The following is a 19,586-nucleotide window of genomic DNA, read 5'->3' on the forward strand; positions in this document are numbered from 1 at the left end:
AGTCAGATCAATTTCATTCTCATCCTAATTCTGCCACTCACTTAGTGTAATGGGTGTGTTGACTAAGGTTCAGTTTCTTTGTCTATAAAATGGGTTCATAAGCATATCCACCTCCTGGCAGATTGTGAGGATTCCGACAAAGGATGGACAGATTTACTGGGACACCTATGTGGTGTTTCCCTGTGCCTGGCTCTTGGGCTGGCTCCCTGTGCTGTGTGCCTTGCATATATTAGTTCATAGATAAATCTTGCAACAACCCTGTTAAGTGAGTGCCATTAGGGCCCTAACAAGGAGGCTTGGGCACCAAGAGGTGACGTGGATCTCTTGAGAACACACAGCTGGAAAGCAGGAAGCCAGCATCATTGCGGCCTTGGAGCCTCTCAAGTAGGCACTCAACAGGGGCTGTTGTTTTCACCCCCAAGGTTTTATGACAAAATGTTTTCAAGCACGCAGGGAAGCCGAAAGACTTGTAACCAGTCCCCTGTACACCCACCACCCAGATCCTGCCATTAGGTCTGTCTGTGCTTACTCTATCACTCATCTGTCCATCCCATTTCTGATGCATTTCAAAGTTGCAGACATCAGAATACTTCCCCCCACACACATTTCCAGCATGCATACCATGAAGTAGAATTCATTCATTTCCTGCTCATTTTCTTTTAAAGTCAAATACATGCTGTGCACAGACCCAAGTATGTTAACGACTACATATACTTGTGCAACCCAAGCCCCCATCAAGACCTAGAACATTCCTCCACTCCAGCCAACGCCTCCTGCCCCTTCCCAGTGAGTTCCCACCCCGACCCCTACCCCCTAAGGAATAGCCACGCTTCGGACTTTTTTCACCAAGATTAGTTTTGCTGGTTCTAGAACTTCATATAAAGGGAGCCATACAGCACTGCACTCTTGTTTCTGGCTGTTTTCACCGGGAGCTGTCATCTGTGTCCCTCCTGGTGCAGATGCACACTGAGGCCCGAGGTGGGGGCGGGGGACTTGTCCAGGATCACCCGACACGCCGAGCGGGTGGCACCCAGGGCTTTGGCATCCAGCCTGCACAACACCGCCTCCACACCCGGCCTGACCTGTCTTCCCACAGGGCGAGAGGCTGAGCCACGCCGTGGGCTGTGCCTTTGCAGCCTGCCTAGAGCGGAAGCAGCGGCGGGAGAAGGAATGCGGGGTCACGGCCGCCTTCGACGCCAGCCGCACCAGCTTTGCCCGCGAGGGCTCCTTCCGCCTCTCAGGCGGCGGGCGGCCCAATGAGCGAGAAGCCCCCGAGAAAAAGAAAGGTGGGTGCTGCCCAGAGGGGATCCAGTTTGGGGGCAGAGCGGCAGAAGCACAGGGAGTCTGCCCTTTACAAAGCACAGCACCAACCACAGGGTTTGGTTACAGTTTATAGAGCTTACTTATTTGGGCAATATTGTGCAGGCCACAGATCCCGGCAAAACTCACCAGCGCTCCATTATCTGCTAAGTCAGGGAGGCTCAGAGGCATTTCAAATTGTGTATCAAGGCCAGTTAATGGCTTGTGAAGTCAGCTCGGTGGATTGTGGCTGGCTGGCACTGAAAAAAACTGAAATAGAAAAGAATAGAAAATATCAGATTAGCTGAATGTATTAAGGTAAGTGTAGTTCGATGATACTTTTATTTTGTAGACATACACATATTTGTAGACATACACATATTTCAGTGTATGTCTTTGTGTGTGTCTGTGTGTGAGACAGGTTACTGTGTGAAAGGTTTTTCTTATTCTGGGTTGCCATCAAGAAAAATATCTGGTAATCTCTAACATTCTAGGCAAGTGGCAAATATTCTGTAAATTCTAAAACAGTGTGGTTTTTATTATTTTCTTGGAAGAGAGAGTGTGAGCAGGGGTAGACAGAGAAGGAGACAGAATCCCAAGCAGGGAGTGCCTGGGTAGCTCAGTTGGTTAAGTGTCTGCCTTCGGCTCAGGTCATGATCCCAGGGTCCTGGGATCGAGCCCCGCATCAAGCTCCCTGCTCAGCGGGAAGTCTGCTTCTCCCTCTCCCTCTGCCCCTCCCCCCACTCATTCTTGCTTGTGCTCTTTCAAATAAAAAAAAATTTTTTTAACACTGTCTGGGCCATAGCAGAACCCAGAGAATATATTCTTTTAATTGAAAAATTCTAGGTGCTTCATAAAAGATCTTTTTTTTTTTTAAGATTTTATTTATTTATTTGATAGAGAGAAAGCACAAGCTGCGGGGGAGGGGAGAAGCACAGGGAGAGGGAGAAGCAGACACCCTGCTGAGCAGGGAGCCCGATTCGGGACTTGATCTCCGGACCCTGGGATCAGACCTGAGCTGAAGGCAGACGCTTAACCAACTGAGCCACCCAGGTGCCCCTCTCTCAAAATCTTAGGAAGGAAAAGAAAAAAAGAACCCCAAGCAGGCTCCACTGGGCTCAGTCTCACAACCCTGAGATCATGACCTGAGCCAAAATCGAGTCAGTCACTTAACCAACTAACCACTCAGGCACCCCTAAAACAGTGTGTTTTTTAAAATATAAGTATACTGTGTTCTGAGTCACAGTATTTTTTTTTTTTTACTGTGGATTCTAGTTTATAAATTTTTGGAAAACACTGCTTTAAAATTTACAAAGAACTTACAGTGGGGAACTGACCCAGATTAAAGGAGGCTAAAGAGATTTGACAAGTAGTAATAAATGCAGGGTGTGATCCTGAATTGGATCTTAGATGATCTCCATCTGTAAAGAACATCTCTAAGGGACATGATCGGGGCAGTTGGGGACATTGGAACACGGACCACAGATTAGCTCATCGTCTTGTACCCACGTTAGACTTAATTGTACTGTGGTTCTGGAGGAGGCCGTCTTTGTTCTTAGGAGGTATATGCTGGAGGTTTTAGAGTGAAGGACGTTGCCTACAATTTGCACTTAAACGGTACAGAAAAAAAATTGTAGAAGGGAAGAGAGATCAAATGAGTTAACTGTGGGGAGCATAGGTTAGGAGAACATGTGGGCTCAGTAGTCCATGATTACATTTTGTTTGTAAGTTTAAAATATTTCTAACAAAACAAAGTAAAAAATAAAAATAAAATGGGGCGCCTGGGTGGCTCAGTCGTTAAGCGTCTGCCTTCGGCTCGGGTCATGATCCCAGGGTCCTGGGATCGAGCCCCACATCAGGCTCCCTGCTCAGGCGGGAGCCTGCTTCTCCCTCTCCCACTCCCCCTGCCTGTGTTCCCTCTCTCGCTATGTCTCTCTGTCAAATAAATAAATAAAAACTTTAAAAAAATAAAAATAAAATAAAAATGCAAATAAAAAAATAAAAATAAAATATTTCTAACTAAAAAGTTAGGAAAACAGAAGTTTTTATCACTAGAATATTAGAGCATCCAGAGTATATTTCTTTGTATAATTACATGACCATTTACATACCTCTTGACAAATTTACAAGTTCTTCACAGGTTACAAAGTATTTTACTGTTTACATCATCTATTTGAATTTGTAAAGTATTTTACCATCTGCCAAGCAGATGACAAAATGAAGTTAACAGAGGGCCTGATCGAGTATATGATGTTTTAGTGTTTATGACACGGTTCTTCACAGCGTTGACAGATATTTCTTTACTGTTTATAGAGGCTGTTGGCATTTACAAAGAACGTGCATTCGCTTTAGAGTTTGCAAAGGGTTTTGCTGTTTCCAAAGGATGTGATCATTTCTAGGTACTTTGCAATGTAGAAGGCACTTCACAGCTTACACAGCAAAGTGCGAGTTTACGGAGTGTGGTGTGATTTGCTGAACATACCACCCAGCATTTCACTGTAGATGCGCTGATTTACAGCCTCGAGGCACCGTGCTTGCCCTTCGACAAGGAGCTCCTTCCAGTTTAGGAGTGATGGAGCAGTGCGCTTTCCACGAAATAGGGAGGGGCTGCAATAATCTGGAAAATTCCCCAGAGGAAGAAGTGTGCCAAGCTGGGTCTAGAATGCTAAGTAGCAACTGGAGGAAGGGGCAGAGTACCTGAGATGGGAAGAATGGTGGGAAGTGGAGAGAAAGAGAGAACTGAAGACAGAATGACAGGAACATAGCATGATGTGGAGAGAGTAGGCCAGAGGGAGAGGCAGGATTAGGGTATTCGTTTAGGACACAGACTGGAGTCAGCCTGTCCCTTCCTAGCATCGTGGCTTCAGCAGTCACTTACCATTGCTGGGCCTCGGTGTCCGCATCTGTAAAATGGGGATAATGCTCATATCAGCCTCACTGGGTAGTTGCGAGAACCGAATGACTCCATACTTGCAGGGCACTTGGAACAATGCCTGAGACATGCATCGTGCACCAAATACGTGTTCGTTAAATTAATCAGAAAGGGAGACAGAAGGTCTCAGAAGGGAAAACAGCGGAAGCAGCAAAGAAAGCCAGACTGGGGACAGAAAGCGAGAGAGACCCAGAAGGTCAGGTTGGAGGAGGAATCCCCGAGGGCCTCCTGGGGCAGGCGGTACTGGCGTGGTGGGGATGAGAAACATTTCAGGGCTCTGACCAGCCTGTCGTGAGGACAGGCAGGACATAGTGGGTGAGGAAGGCAGCACTGGAAGACGATCCAAGGGGACTTGGTGGGAGAGGAGCAAATACCTAGGTGGGGTATCTAACCACCTGTCTCCCCCATGTCTCCAGCAGAGGCAGCAGCTGCCCCAACTGCGGCGCCCGGCCCTGCCCAGCCTGGGCACGTGTCCCCGACCCCGGCCACCACATCCCCCGGTGAGAAGGGTGAGGCGGGCACCCCAGTGGCTGCAGGCACCAGTGCGGCCGCCATCCCCCGACGCCACGCCCCCCTGGAACAGCTGGTTCGCCAGGGCTCCTTCCGTGGGTTCCCGGCACTCAGCCAGAAGAACTCACCTTTCAAACGGCAGCTGAGCCTACGGCTGAATGAGCTGCCATCCACACTGCAGCGCCGCACTGACTTCCAGGTGAAGGGCACAGGTGAGCCCGGGGGCTCGGCGGGAAGGAACATCAGGATCGATACCATACCGCCGTCCGCAGTAAGCACCAGAGAGGGAAGAGGTGGTATACACCTTGATCGATTAGCACTGTCCGCCAGGGGAAAGGAAAGAGAGGTGGAACACATCGTGGTCGATTGGCGATTAGCCCCATCTGCCGCCAGCAAGGGAGAGAGCGGGAGTATAAATCATGATCGATTAGCAATGTCTGCCATTGGCAAGGAACCGCAGAAGGATGGCACAAGCCTCGATCGATTCGTAATGTCTGTTGTGGTTAGGGACATGAGAGAGGTGGCTTTCACAACAATTGATTAGCAGAGTCTGCCAGGGCTCGGGAGAGGGGAGAAGCTGCCTAGATGCCATTGTTTGCTCAGGAGGAGGCTGAGACTCCAAGCATTTGGCCATTGGAGCCATAAGATCTAGCTAGATGAAGGATACAGGCTCAGACGAAGGGAGGATTGTGATGGGTTAACAATGTCTGCCTGGGGCAGGGAGAACAGAATGACAGCATATGGTACGATCTCCTGACAGGGTCTGCCATGAGCAAGAAAAAGGAGCGAGGTGGCACACCATATGATTAATTAGTGAAGGTTGCCATGGATAAGGGAGAAGAGAGAGCAGCAGAAGTTATGTTAGCTCAAGGAGGGGCTCCCAGAATTTGGCCAGTGGAGACAGGAGGTGAAGAGCACACATGAGCATGGGGGTCAGGGGTCAAGGAGCATAGTGACGGGTTTGCAATGTCACTGGCAGGCAGAGGATCAGGCAGAGGCAGCACCCATCATCGTTGACCAGCCATGTCTTCCAGGGACAGTGCTGAAGAAAGAGGTGACACATCATCATCGATTAGCCATGTCTGCCCTGGGTGCTGCTAGGAGAGGCAATGGAGCTGTTCCGTTTTTCTTAGAGGGGAGATGGAATTGCAAGGACCAGCGCTCTCTCTTAGCCATGAGGTCTGGCCAGGTGAGGGGGAAGGCGAGCAGAGTTCAGTGGGGAAAAAGCATCGTGTTCGATTACTCATGTCTGCCACAGGCTAGAAAAAGGAGAGAGAGGTGGCATAGGTCATGATCTAAAAGCCACGTCTGCGTGGGAAAGGGGGAAGAGAGGTGGCCCAGTGCCGTGTTCTGCCCGAGGGAGACAGACAAGAGGGCTGCCTTTCCTCCCAGCTGTCCGTGAAGTCACAGGGTCTGGGCCGCTCTCCTGCTTCCGTATGCCAGATCGGAGACGCCCACCTCTTATGGCCTCGGGGACTGGCGTGGGAGGTGTTGATCTGTGTCCGGAAGGCTGGGCTGCCCCCAAAGGTGACTGCTGAGCAGATGCCAATGCCGGTCGAGAGTGACGCACAAGCGTTCCCTGTCCTGCTGTGTCCCTCGGCAGTCACACACCCTCGCACTTGCTGTCCTAATACAGCCTGACGCGAGCACACTCCCTGGCTCCCCCTGATATGGAAGCTTCATGCGCCTGGAACCAGTGGCACACTTGCTTGGTGTGACCTGCCCCCCAGAACTTTCAGATCCATAGGAGTCACGGGTGCCACACACAGAAGTCACACACTCATTGTGACTCAGAAGTCACACACCCTCGGAAGTCACAGAAGCCGATGTTTCCATTAAACACACACTTGGGCACGTATCCAGATAGCCCACGAGGATGTACACACACTCACAAACCACACACCTGGATTCACGCAAACTCGAAAGTCACATCTCAGATTCACGCACGATTGCAAAAACATTCGTGTGTCACACGGGGGTGGCTGGATTGGCTCACGCTTGGGAAGCACAAGCAAGATGCCACATGCCTGGGTTTTGGTCACACTGAGATGTCACACCCTCAAAAAGCTGCACACCTATTTGGACTAAACTGGTCGTCCTAGAATTGACCTGGAAACCGCTGCCCTTCCCACCTGGGCACCCCCACGTCACACCTCGGAGCCCTACAGCCGATTTCTTTCTGATGCTCATCGGAGCATCATACAGGTTCCCTTGGAGACAACCACTTGCTGAGGTATCACACCACACTGGCATTTCTCCGTTGTTTGTTTGGTGTGTTTGTTTTTTTTTTTTTTTAATATTCTGCATTTATGACACTGTTTATTTTATTTTTTGAAGATTTTATTTATTTGAGAGAGAGAGAGAGCACAAGTGGGGGGAGAAGCAGAGGGAGAGGGAGAGGCAGACTCCCCACTGAGCAGGGAGCCTGATGCGGGGCTCGATCCCAGGACCGTGGGATCATGACCTGAGCCGAAGGCAGACCTTATTAACCGACTGAGCCACCCAGGCGCCCCTCTGTTGTTTATCCGGATGACACCTTTGTTCATCCCAAGCCCTTGTGAGGCCACCATACCCGCTCAGGTTTTCCTGGCTGGCTGGAACAGGTGCATCTCTGCCCTCATGATGAATGCTCTTGGCCAGGCCAGGTGTGGTGGACAGGGCCCTGCTTCTCCACCCAAAGTCGGACAAATGATCCCCAGCCAGTGCACAACAGTGTGGCCAACATCCATCCTGACAAGTCAGTCCTCTTGCCATCTATGTGGTTGGACATATTTTTAATTAATATATATTGGTAAACATTTAAAATATTTCTTCTGGTTTGTAGCTATACCCAGATCTCAAGGTCCTCCTTGGTTTGTGGGGTCCCTGTGACTCTTAGCCAGCACATGTCCCATACCACTTGGCTGTTGTGTCACTCAGATATAACATCTGCACAGAGTTAGCCTATTTATGATCACAGCCGTTTGGTTCCTGCAGAGTGGACCCATGACCCACACACCCCACGATCCCAGGTCGTCAGAGGGGGCCACCTGAGCGCACAGGGTTGAGGGCAGGGCCTGGGCCTCTTCGCTGACCTCCACCCTTCCCTGACTTCCCAGTGCCCGAGATGGAGCCTCCCGGTGCCAGTGACAGTGACAGCATCAATGCTCTGTGCACACAGATCAGCTCGTCCTTCGCCAGCACCGGAGCCCCAGCACCCGGGCCACCACCGGCCTCAGCAGGTAAGCGAGCCCATCTCCTGCAGCAGCCACCCCACAGTGGCCCACCTGCAGCCCCATTCAGGGCTACCTCCCAGACGCCGGGAACCTGGGAATCCCACGAGCTTAGAACCATGGATCATCTAAGGGCTATGGGCCCATCCTAGCACCATGGAGTCCGTTTTGAGCCTTGGATCATCTTAGAATCCCAGGGTCTCAGAGCCATGGGTTCATCCTAGAACCATGAGGTAACATGAGAATCACGGGGTCAGCTTAGAACCACGGGATCAATTTTAAACCTTCCTGTCTCAGAACCATAAAATTTAGAAACCTACAGCTTTAGAATCACAGGATGTTAGAACCTCCAGATTGGGAACCATGAAACCTTGGAATCACCCTAGAACCATGAGCTTATCCTAGAACCACGGAAGCACTTGGAACTGCAGTATAAATTGAGAACTCTAGAATCTTCAAAAGCACAACCTTAAAACCCCCGAACCTCGCTCACTATGTTGGAACAGTAGAGTATACTCTGAGAAAGACCCATGCAATCTTAGAATCCTAGCCTCCCAAAACGATACATTGTCAAAATAATCAGAACTAAGGGTGCTAGTAAAAATATTTAGTAACAAGTTTGGCACTGACCAATCAGAAGGGAAGCTGGGCTGGTGATTGTCAGTCTCGCAGGTACTCTTCCATCTTAGGACCTGAGAATCCCAGAACCGTATTTTCTGAGCACTTCGGAATCATTCCACGGTGCAGGGTGGTTAAGCCGTTTGCCCTGAAGTCGACACAGCTAGTGAGGAGCGGAGCTGGATGCAAGGCACACAGCTGCAGGATCCAACCCCCAGCCTAGGGTTCTCTCAACTGTCCCCTCTCCTCTCTCTAGGAACTTCCGCCTGGGGTGAGTCCTCCGTGCCCCCTGCAGCGGCCTTCCAGCCCGGGCACAAGCGGACCCCTTCGGAGGCCGAGAGGTGGCTAGAGGAGGTGTCCCAGGTGGCCAAGGCACAGCAGCAGCAAGCGGCCTCCGTGCCCCCCGTGGCCCCTGCCCTGCAGCCCTTCCCTGCCCCCATGGGGCCCTTCGATGGCGCACCCACCCAGGTGGCCGTGTTCCTGCCGCCCCCACACATGCAGCCCCCTTTTGTGCCCGCTTACCCGGGCTTGGGCTACCCGCCCATGCCCCGGGTGCCCGTGGTGGGCATCACACCTTCACAGATGGTGGCCAACGCCTTCTGCTCAGCCGCCCAGCTCCAGCCCCAGCCTGCCACCCTGCTCGGGAAAGCTGGAGCCTTCCCGCCCCCAGCCATGCCCACTGCCCCTGGGGGCCAGGCCCGCCCACGCCCCAATGGGGCACCCTGGCCCCCGGAGCCGGCCCCTGCCCCGGCCCCTGAGTTGGACCCCTTTGAGGCCCAGTGGGCAGCATTAGAAGGCAAACCGGCTGTAGAGAAGCCTTCCAACCCCTTCTCGGGCGACCTGCAGAAGACCTTCGAGATTGAACTGTAGCCCATGCCACCCTGCCCGCCCCAGCATCTCCGGGTGCCCCACACCTGGGCGTGGAGGCCCAACCTCTCCCTAGTCCCGCTCCCTGGGGCTGCGCCCCCCCCAACACCCCCTCTAGCCCCTTCTCTTGATCACCCCCCACAACCACTACAGAACCGACATTGTACGCCCAGATTGCGACAGGATGGAATTCAGGGATGGACCCGGCCTGGCTAAGGGACCCATTTCACTGCCAGACTTAAGCTGGCAATGCCCTTCCCCCACCCCTCCACTCCCACCCCAGACACAATGGGATGGCCACAGTCCCACTGAGTGCCCTCAGTTCAAGTGACATGTCCCAGTTTCTCTTGACCTTCCACCTTCCAGTGTTGGGTGGGATGGAAAAGGGATGCCCACTTTGGGGCTCTTCTGGGCCCCACACGAGGGCCCACCCCAAGTCTGGTCATCCCCTCCCATACACAGCACAAGCAAAGGGCTTCCCTCTGCCCACCTGCTGCATTCACTGCCAATGCTGTGCTCACCCCTATCACCCCTCTCCCCCACTGGGGGGGCCCACATCTTCCTTGGCCAAGGTCTCATGAGGGCGGGGGCCAAGTTGGGGGCCCAGGAGGCGGGGTAGGAGGAAGGGGAAGGAGATGCTCAGTTACCTCACGTCAGTGCCCGCTGGGGAGGGGTCCGGGACGAATCGGGGGGTGCCTGGCGGGTACTTTTCTATCTTTTATTTCCAGATTTTTTTGTATCTAAACTTACAGATTTGTATTATACAAGGACAGCCAATAAAGGAAGAATATAATGATGCCCCTCGGGACAGCGGGGTGTGTGTCGGGGTTGGGGGGGAATGGTGTGGTGGCAGAGCCTTATCTCCTGAGCCATCTCCTAAAACAAGAGGCAGTAAAAAGGGTCTCCCTGCACCATAACCTCTGAGTCATAACATGGTAGCAGGGAATGCTGACCCAGCATTTGAGAGATGGGTATTAAAGGGGACCCAAAATTAATCACCCCAATTTCTAATTCTTACAGATTTTGAACCAAGGAATTCAAAAAAATATAACCTGCTTCTAATCAGTTCAGTATTGAAATGGTTTTTTTTTTTTTTTTTTAGTTCAGTATGGAAATTTTCAATAACCAGGTTTGGAATAGATCTTTGACTGAGCTGGAAAATTCTTGTTTGGTCAAGTGCATTTTCTGTAATTTAGGCCAAAGTGTCATCTGACATGGCAGCATGTTGCTTTTTAAGTCTCTTGTTCCTTGGGTCCCTTGATATCATCTACAAGTTATATATTTTAAAATAGGTAACATACAAATTTATGTTTAATTCCTTATAGCTCTTGAAAATGAGGTGTTTGATTTTGTGAAACCCAGTATTATATCCCCAGCTGATGGACTGGGAAGTTCAGTCACTTGCCCAAGGCCACACACCTGGTCCGCGGGGGAAGCTGTGATGAACCCAGCTCCTGGCCAACCTCAAGGCCAATCATTAAACCACCAGGCTGCAAGGGAATAAGCTTAAGGTCCGCCCTTAAGAGTTTCCAGCCCATCAAGCAGGTGTGGACCCTGGACTCTGAGACCTATGCTAGATGGTTCTGCCAGGGCACCCAGGGGTCCCCAGGAGGGAGCAAAGGACTCTGCTGGAAATGACCCATGCTTTCTCATCTCCGAGCTTTGCAGATGCCAGTCCCTCTGCCTACAACACCTTTCCTGACAGCACCTTTGCCTAGAGAGTGCTACTACTCATTGTTTAGGCCTCCGTTCAAATATCACCTCTTCTTAGAAAGGAAGCCTCTTCCATTGCTCCCCCCCTCCAGTCCTTGTAAAGTTTAGACAAATCCTTTCAAAGTTTGCCCCTTCAGGCTGAGTCAGGAGCACCCTTCCCCACTTGGGCCCCCTGCTCCCCCTTCCTGGAGCTAATTCAGTCCTAGCCCTGCCCCATTCTGGGCTGTCGCTATCTGGGCCCCCACTGGGCTGTGAGTGTGGGTCTCTCTCAGTCACTTCAATGCTACAGCACAGGGCCGGGCCCAGAAGGGGCAATCTCAGCAACTCAACTCTGCAATCTGCTGACTAGAGAGAGGGGCAGGAAGGGCCTAGGACTCGGACAGAGATAATTAGAGCGTTTGGACTGATGGGGAAACTGAGGCCACGCAGCACACAGAAAATCAGGGACAGAGTCAAAACTGTCTTCCCTGTCACAGGCTGATCTTTACCCAAAACCGTGCTTTCCTGTGCCCAGAGCAGTCTTTCTCAGCTGCCCCCGCCCCAACATTCCCCGGAGATGCAGATGTTCTGGTCCCCCGGGCTCCACGGGCCCGTTATCTCCCGAGCACCTTGCACAGGCTCCTCTCAGCCCATTTCCCCATCTTCCCACACCCGATGGAGACTGGCTCTTCATGGTGCTTCTCTCTCCACAGAGACCATAGATCTGGGGTTAACCTCCCACTCTTCACTTCCCCCAAGCTTGGGCTCTCTCAGAATAGATCTAGAGATGCAGAGTTAACGCCCCCGCCCTATCTGGGAACCTCCTCCCACCTAAGGCCACGTGCGGCATCCCCACCCCACTGCCACCAAGGTCACTTTGCGGAGATCATCCGGCCCAGGCTGGTTCAGCGCCCCCTTTCCAGTTCTGTCTGGAAAGGCCGGCCCACCCTCACAGCGGCTCCCCGCGCCCCGCCGCGCGCCCCTCGGGGAATAGGCCATGTATGTGTGCCCCTCCCCGTGCTTTCTGTTGGGTTCCTCCCCTCGCGATGCCTTCTCTTCAGGCACCAGGGGGGTAGCGAGGGCTCTTTTGGAACGTTCCACGCGCGCTAGTGCCTAGCGCCCCGCCCCTTTCCCCGGGACTCTTTGGAAGGCTCCGCCCTGCGCCGCTGCCGAGGGGCGCCCCGCCCCCGAGCCGGGGGAACAGACCCCACCGCGCCGGCGCCCTGCGGCTCCCCTCCGCGCCTCTTGGGGCGGAAAGCCCCCCCCCGCCCCGCGCACACAAGCAACCCCCGCCCTCCAGAGCCCCCGCCAGATCTCCGGCTCCCGCAAGGCCGCGGGGATCAGCGCGAGCGCGGGAGAGCAGCTCCCCCTTGTGGCCCTGTCCTCGGGAACTCGCGGCAAGCCCGATCCCGGGCTCGGAAGGAGAGACACGCAGGACCGATGCTAAGGCAGAAAAGGTGTTAAAATGCATACAGACATGCAGGCATGCATGCATGCATGCATGCATAAAAAAAATTGGCGTCGCAGTCATGAACAACATTCTGCAGGCTCTGGATCAGCCGTTTGCTCCTTTAGGAAGTGCTCCCTGACTCCTCCCCCATCATCCATTCCTCCAGCTCCTCCTTGACCACCCTGCCGGTGCCTCCCTGGCCTGGCCCCCTACCATGAGCACCTATGAAGGCGCACACACGAGGTGTGCCTTTCCACAGTGTCAGCTCTATTCAATCATAAAGCAAAGTAAAATCACAATTATGGAGCAGGTTCAGGATTCCAAACTCAATGACAATTCACCATGTGATTAAATTTGGCTTCTGACACAGCACACAGAGCAGGACAGAAGACAAGCCCGCACAACAAATAAGATCACAGAGGGGTGCAGGAAGTGAACGAACCAAAGGCAAAGTCAGTCTGTGGGCGCGCAGCTGAGATAAGGCCTCTGTCTGGCCCAGGTCAGCTCTTGGCACTTACTGCTTCAGATGTTCAAGCCATGAAGGGTCTCGGTTCTGTCCGGAGATCAATCAGATGCCTCTTTTAAGTGGTCAAACATAGAGGGGTCAGGTCTGAAGAGTCTGACAGTTTGCTGCCAAAAGGGATTTAATCGGTTTTGGGTCTCTGCAGACCTGCTCTGGTTCTGCTTCTTATCGGTTCTGGGGTGCCAGCTGATGTTGGTCCCCGCGATATCTCCTAGCTGCGGCACCTTAACTGCTTGTGTCATGGCTTGACACAGGCCGCTGCTTGACATGAGAGACTCCATTTTGCTCTCTACAGCCCCCCCCCCCCGGGGGGGCTGTCACTGTCTGCCTGTGAAGGCAAGGACAGGGCTGTCTGGGTCACCACCGGGCCTCCACAATCAGGGCACAGAGTAAGCCTCAGATGACCAGCAAGGCACCTCCTAGGGAGCATTCACTTACTCCCTCAACACACATTTTGCTTTGTTTTGATTTAATAGCTTTATTGAGGGGCGCCTGGGTGGCTCAGTCTGCCTTCGGCTCAGGTCATGATCCTGGGGTCCTGGGATGGAGCCCCACATCCAGCTTCCTGCTCAGGGGGGAGGGGAGAAGGGGGTCTGCTTCTCCCTCTCCTCCTGACTCTCCCCACTGCTCATGCTCTCTTACTCTCTCTCTCAAATTAAAAAAAAATTTTTTTTAATTAAATAAAATACTTAAAAATAGTTCTATTGAAGAATAATCTACATATCAAAAATTTCACCCGTTTTAAGTGCTTTCATGATTTGGGGTTGACTTTACAGAGTTGTACAGCCATCACCACACTCCAATTTTAGAACATTTCCATCATCCTAAAAAGATTCTTGGGCCCATCTGCAGTCACTCCCCATTCCCACACCCAGCCCCAGGCAGCCATTGATCTCCTTTCCCTGACGTATGTATCTTTTTCTTCATTTTACATGCATTTGCTGAATAATTGCTTCCATCAGATATTAGGTGCTGAGAATACACAATGACACACACAGGCTCTGCCCTCAGGGGAGCTAAAGTCTGGCTGGGGCAATGGCTAATGGGAAAATATGTCCATGTGCTCATTCATTCATTCAAAACTATTTAATGTTTATTGAGTGCCTTCCAAGTGCCAGGTACTACCCTAGGACCTAGGGATAGAGCAGTGGGGGGCGGGGGGAGAACAAAAATCCTGCTCTGCTGGAGTTGATATTTTAATGAGAGGATAAAAAATAAAGAAATAAACAAGTAGATGTGTGATACAATGGCTGGTTGAACGTTCTGAAGTGTTATGAAAAGAAGTAAACCGGTGGAAGGGATAGAAAGTGATGGGGTGAGGGGCGCCTGGGGGGCTCAATCAGTTAAGCATCGGACTCTTGGTTGCAGCTCAGGTTGTGATCTCAGGGTCCTGGGAGTGAGCCCCACATCTGAGCTTTGGCACCAGGGCTCCCTGCTCAGCAGAAGTCTGCTTCTCCCTCTCCCTCTGCCCCTCCCCCCTGGGCTCATGCGTGTGTGTGTGTGTGTGTGTGTGCGCGCGCGCACGTGCGCGCACTCTCTCGTTCACTCTCAAATGAATAAAATCTTTTTTTTTTTTTTAGATTTTTACTTATTTGACAGAGCGAGACAGCGAGAGAGGGAACACAAGCAGGGGGAGTGGGAGAGGGAGAAGCAGGCTTCCCGCCGAGCAGGGAGCCCAATGCTGGGCTCCATCCCAGGACCCTGGGATCATGACCCGCTGAAGGCAGACACTTAACGACTGAGCCACCCAGGCGCCCCAATAAATAAAATCTTAAAAGAAAAAAAAAATCTCTCCCTCCCCCTCTGACCTTACCTACCCCCCTTGCTCTTGCATTCTTTCTCTCTAAAATAAATAAATCTTTTTTAAAAAAGTGATGGGGTGTGATTTTTTTAAAGATTTTTATTTATTTGAGAGAGAGAGAGAGCATGAGAGGGGGGAGGGTCAGAGGGAGAAGCAGACTCCCCACCCAGCAGGGAGCCCCATGTGGGACTCGATTCCGGGACTCCGGGACCATGACCTGAGCCGAAGGCAGTCGCCCAACCAACTGAGCCACCCAGGCGCCCTATGGGGTGTGATTCTAGACAGGGTGTTCAGGGAGCCCCCTCCCCAGTTCTGTTTGTACATAAGGGACCAAGGCCACAGGTAACTGGACCAAAGGGACACCATCCAAAGGAGCACCTTTGACCTTGGGACAGCACTGTCCCACACACTGCAGCCCATTCAGCATTCCTAGCCATCCCAGGTATCTAAAGACCTTTAGAGCAGGTCTCAGAGTTTGGTTCAGGGTCCCCTGGGGAGGTCCGAGACACTATATTCACAAAGTTCAAACTATTTCCATAAAAATATCAATATGTTTTTTAGCTTATTTCACTCATGGAATGTGTACTTGTGGTTTCTTGTATTTTATTTATTTATTTATTTATTTATTTAGAAGTAGGATTTCTTTTTTTTTTTTTTTTATTTGAGAGAGAATGAGAGATAGAGAGCACGAGAGGGAAGACGGTCAGAGGGAGAAGCAGACTCCCTGCTGAGCAGGGAGCCCCATGTGGGACTCGATCCCAGGACTCCAGGATCATGACCTGAGCCGAAGGCAGTCGCCTAAGCAACTGAGCCACCCAGGCGCCCTCATTTTATTTTTATTTATCTATTTTTTTTAAAGCAATCTCTATGTGGAGTATGGGGCTTAACTCATGAGCCTGAGATCAAGAGTTGCATGCTCTACCGACTGAGCCAGCCGGGCGCCCCAGGTTCTTATATTTAAAATTCTCTGTTTGGGGTCGCCTGGGTGGCTCAGTCGGTTAAGCATCTGCCTTCGGCTCAGGTCATAATGCCAGGGTCCTGGGATCGAGCCCTGCATCGGCATCATCGGGCTCCCTGCTCAGGCAGGAGCCTGCTTCTCCCTCTCTGCCGCTCTCCCTACTTGTGCTCACTCCTGCTCTCTCAAGTAAATAAATAAAAATCTTTAAAAAAATTCTCTGTTTTAAGTTCTAATACAGTAACTATTGGTAGTTGTAGCCTATGTAAATAAAAGCTCTTTGGCATCCTCAATACCTGTAAGAAAAGGATCCTGAGATGAGAAAGTTCCAGAACAGCTGCCCACAGCAAATCTTTCCCAAGTCACTGTGACAGTCACAAAATGATTCCACAAATTTCCAAATGTTGCCCAGCCACTGCCCTTGGGTAAGAATCACAGCCGTTGGCTACAGAGAATCAACTGGAGTCTCTGTCCTTCTTCCTCTTACAGAAGTAAGAGGTTGTTAAACTGGATCTTTCCAGGACCACCAGAATTGCTACTAAGTCCCAAAGTGGCCAACTACCCCATTAGCTTAAGTTCAAGGTTTCCACAATTGGAACCCGCCACCTACCCAAAGAATTCACTGAGTGGACACAAGACTGGCCCAACTTCCAGCAAAACCCCCTCCCCCCACAAAAAAGATGGAGCAGAGTAAGGAAGTGCCAGCCTGTTTGGAGGAAAAGGAAAAGGCCGATTTCCCTAGAGTAACAAGACCTTTCTCTCCCCTCATGAACTCTGAATCAGGTTTCAGCAGTTTTTTTTTTTTTTCACTCAAATATTTGTTATGAAAAAATTTAGTGGCTCAGTCAGTTAAGTGGCTGACTCTTGGTTTTGGCTCAGGTCATGATCTCAGGGTCATGGGATCGAGCCCCGCTTCAGGCTCCATGCTTGGTGGGGAGTCTGCTGAAGATTCTCTCTCTCTCTCTCCCTCTGACCCTCCTCTCTCCTCTCTCTCTAAAATAAATAAATAAATCTTTAAAAAAAATTTTAAATCTATGGAAAAGTTGAGAAAACAGTACACAAACTCCCACATATCCTCCACCTAGAATCAGCAGTTGCTAACATTCCACACTATTTGTTTCCTCTCTCTCCCTCTCAATACCCACACATGCTCACAAACACATGATCTTTGCTGAACCATCCTGAGTCGGCTCCTAAAGACTTTATGTATTCTCTAAGAACAAGCATATTCCCTCCCAGAATGACAATACCATTTTCAAACCCAAAACCCTGAGCGATCATTCCATACAAAGATGTAGTATCCAAGGCTCTGTTTCAAAATGAATGAAAATGAAATAAATCAGACTGATAAAGACAAATACCATATGATTTCACTCATTCGTGAAATCTAAAAAACAAATGAACAAAGAAACAAAAAGCAGACTCATACCTATAAATACAAAGAACAAACTGATGGTTGCCAGGGGGAGGGGGGGTGGAGGGATGGGCAAATGGGTGAAGGGGAGTGGGAAGTACAGACTTCCAGTTAGGGAATGAATAAGTCATGGGGATAAAAGATACAACATAGGGAATGTAGTCAATGATACTGTAATAACGTTGCGGGGTGACAGAAGGCAGCTAAGCTTGTGAGCACAGTGTAACCTATAGAGCTGAATCACTAGGTTGTACACCTGAGGCTAATGGAACATTGTGTGTCAACCATACTCAAGAAAAACTTTATAAATAAGAAATGAACGAAAATGAAAGAAACAGTACTCTGGTGAAATTGTCATTAAGGTTTCCTACAGCCTTTATCCGGCAGAAAAAAAAGAAATTAACATGGAGAGTAGGTGGGGGCAGTAACTAAAAACAAAAGGAGGTGGCACCTGGGTGGCTCAGTTGTTAAGCGTCTGCCTTCGGCTCAGGTCATGATCCCATCGAGCCTCGCATGGGGCTCCCTGCTCCGCAGGAAGCCCGCTTCTCCCTCTCCCACTCCCCCTGCTTGTGTTCCCTCTCTCGCTGTGTCTCTGTCAAATAAACAAACAAAATCTTAAAACAAAACAAAACAAAAGGAAACTGTCATGTTTTGATCCCCAGGCACTGAGATTTCTCAATAAACTATTTCCATGTAGAATTGGGACGAGGAGGCCATGACCCCAGTGGACGGTACTGAGCACTGCTGGGACAGAGGTGGGTTTTAAGTTAGCACCAAGATGAGCCAAATTGTAATTTCCAAAGATGGCTGAAACGAGGTTTCCCATTGGGCATATTTCCCTAGAACCCCGACACCCCTCTCATTGAGAAGTGAGGTTTGTATGCCCTCTCTTCTGACTCTTTTGTGAAACACTCACCCTCGGGGCCTGAGATGCTGAGTCAGAATTCCAAATGCCCTGGGGCCACTACCTTGTGAGGAAGCCCAAACCCATCCCTGCGGAGAGACCACGTGGAGAAGTCCTGAAACAACTTGGGGAGAGAGAGTCGCCCACCTGGCCCCCAGCTGCTTCTCTGTCCCAGCTTCAGCCACCAACTGATTACAACCATATGAGATCCCAAGCCAGAACTGCCCAGCTGGATCCTTCCCCCAAATCTGACCACAGACATGGTGAGAGATAATAGGCTATTGTTTTAAGCCATTATGTTTTTGGAGTGATTTGTTACCCAGCAATAGTAACTAGAAAGAGGGTGGAGTGCAGAAAATAAGTAGCTTGCAGAGAATTGCAGCCTCCAGAGCAGAAAATGATCATATAATGACAGCAACAGCAGATAACATTTAAGGGCTTTCTGTGTCTGAGCACCATTTTAAGTGCTTGGCATTAACCAACTAATTTAATCTGCACAACAACCCTAGGAGGAGAACCTCATTATTATCTCCGTTTCACAGATGGGAAACAGGGCACAGAAAACAGCGGGAATTGGCTAAAAAAGGGAATTTGAAACCCGGCGGTAGCTTCAGCAGCTGGGGTTAACCACTCACCTTGCCAGTGAGGAACATGTGACTTGGCTCAGCCAGTCTGGGCGTTCCGCTCCCCGCCTCTCCCAGGCCACAGCGATTGGCTGTGAGATGGGCATGTGACCAGATTTGGCAGGGTCATGTGACCTCGGCCAGCCAGTCAGAGTCAGCCTTATTACTTGGGCAGGGCAATCTGAGCCAGAGGTGTTCCCTTTACCTTCGGAATAGGAACGAGGTTCCCAGTGGCTGGAAGGCTGCTGGCAGCCATCTTGGGAGCTGTCGCAGGAAAAGATGGGGGCAGAGGGATGAAAAGAAATAGGGTCTTTGGTGACATTGCTGAACTCTTGTCTCAACTTTAGCTGTAGCCAGCCCAAGGGGTGGATTTTCCAGTTACAAATTCCCTTTATAGCGTAAGCCATTTGAGTCAGCTTTCCTGTTACTTGCATGAGACTAATCAAAATATTTAACAACCAGTACTTTGGGCACTGAGTAGTTAGTATGGTTCACTGCTGTGCAAGACAGTGACACTTTTCTTGCTGCATTGTGGGGCGGTCTGGGAAGCTCTGGGGGACGGACCAGGGCAGTTGGAGTGGGTCATGGTGAGGGACATTTGCGAGCCTCAAGGCAGCATGATTTACCAACCAAAACAGAAATATTTTGTATCTCAGCAATCGACCTATCGAGATAGTCCAGGCTGAATGTTCGCTTTACTTGCTGACTGATGCAACCCCCTTTTGACATAAGCTAGTGTGAATGGATTTCTGTTTCCTGCAAGTGGAAAAAAAGACATCCTTTCAT

The 19,586-nt window shown here is 50.7% G+C and overlaps 1 protein-coding gene and 1 long non-coding RNA gene across 4 annotated transcripts in view; one reads left to right on the forward strand and one right to left on the reverse strand.

The window, feature by feature from the left end:
• NUMBL (NUMB like endocytic adaptor protein) overlaps window positions 1-10,607 on the forward strand; it is a 23,727-nt gene extending 13,120 nt beyond the window's left edge. For 2 of the 3 annotated variants that reach the window (XM_025854370.2, XM_073885438.1), the window contains exons 7-10: window positions 1,097-1,286; window positions 4,648-4,953; window positions 7,840-7,962; window positions 8,828-10,606. In XM_025854370.2, coding sequence (XP_025710155.2) covers window positions 1,097-1,286; window positions 4,648-4,953; window positions 7,840-7,962; window positions 8,828-9,441 — 1,233 coding nt within the window. In that variant the 3' untranslated portion in view covers window positions 9,442-10,606. Of the gene's footprint in view, window positions 1-1,096; window positions 1,287-4,647; window positions 4,954-7,839; window positions 7,963-8,827 lie in introns of all 3 variants that reach the window. The other variant, XM_025854371.2, reaches the window with a different exon arrangement.
• Window positions 7,108-17,823, reverse strand: LOC141371240 (uncharacterized). Its single transcript, XR_012376037.1, has 3 exons — window positions 17,725-17,823; window positions 8,584-8,719; window positions 7,108-7,495 (listed from the first exon to the last, which is right to left on the reverse strand). It is a non-coding gene; the product is annotated as an uncharacterized lncRNA (long non-coding RNA).
• Between the last annotated feature and the right edge of the window lie 1,763 nt (window positions 17,824-19,586).

Source organism: Callorhinus ursinus, unplaced genomic scaffold (assembly GCF_003265705.2).
Source record: "Callorhinus ursinus isolate GAN/ISIS: 27379988/994484 unplaced genomic scaffold, GSC_fseal_2.0 scaffold61, whole genome shotgun sequence".
NCBI lineage: Eukaryota > Metazoa > Chordata > Mammalia > Carnivora > Otariidae > Callorhinus > Callorhinus ursinus.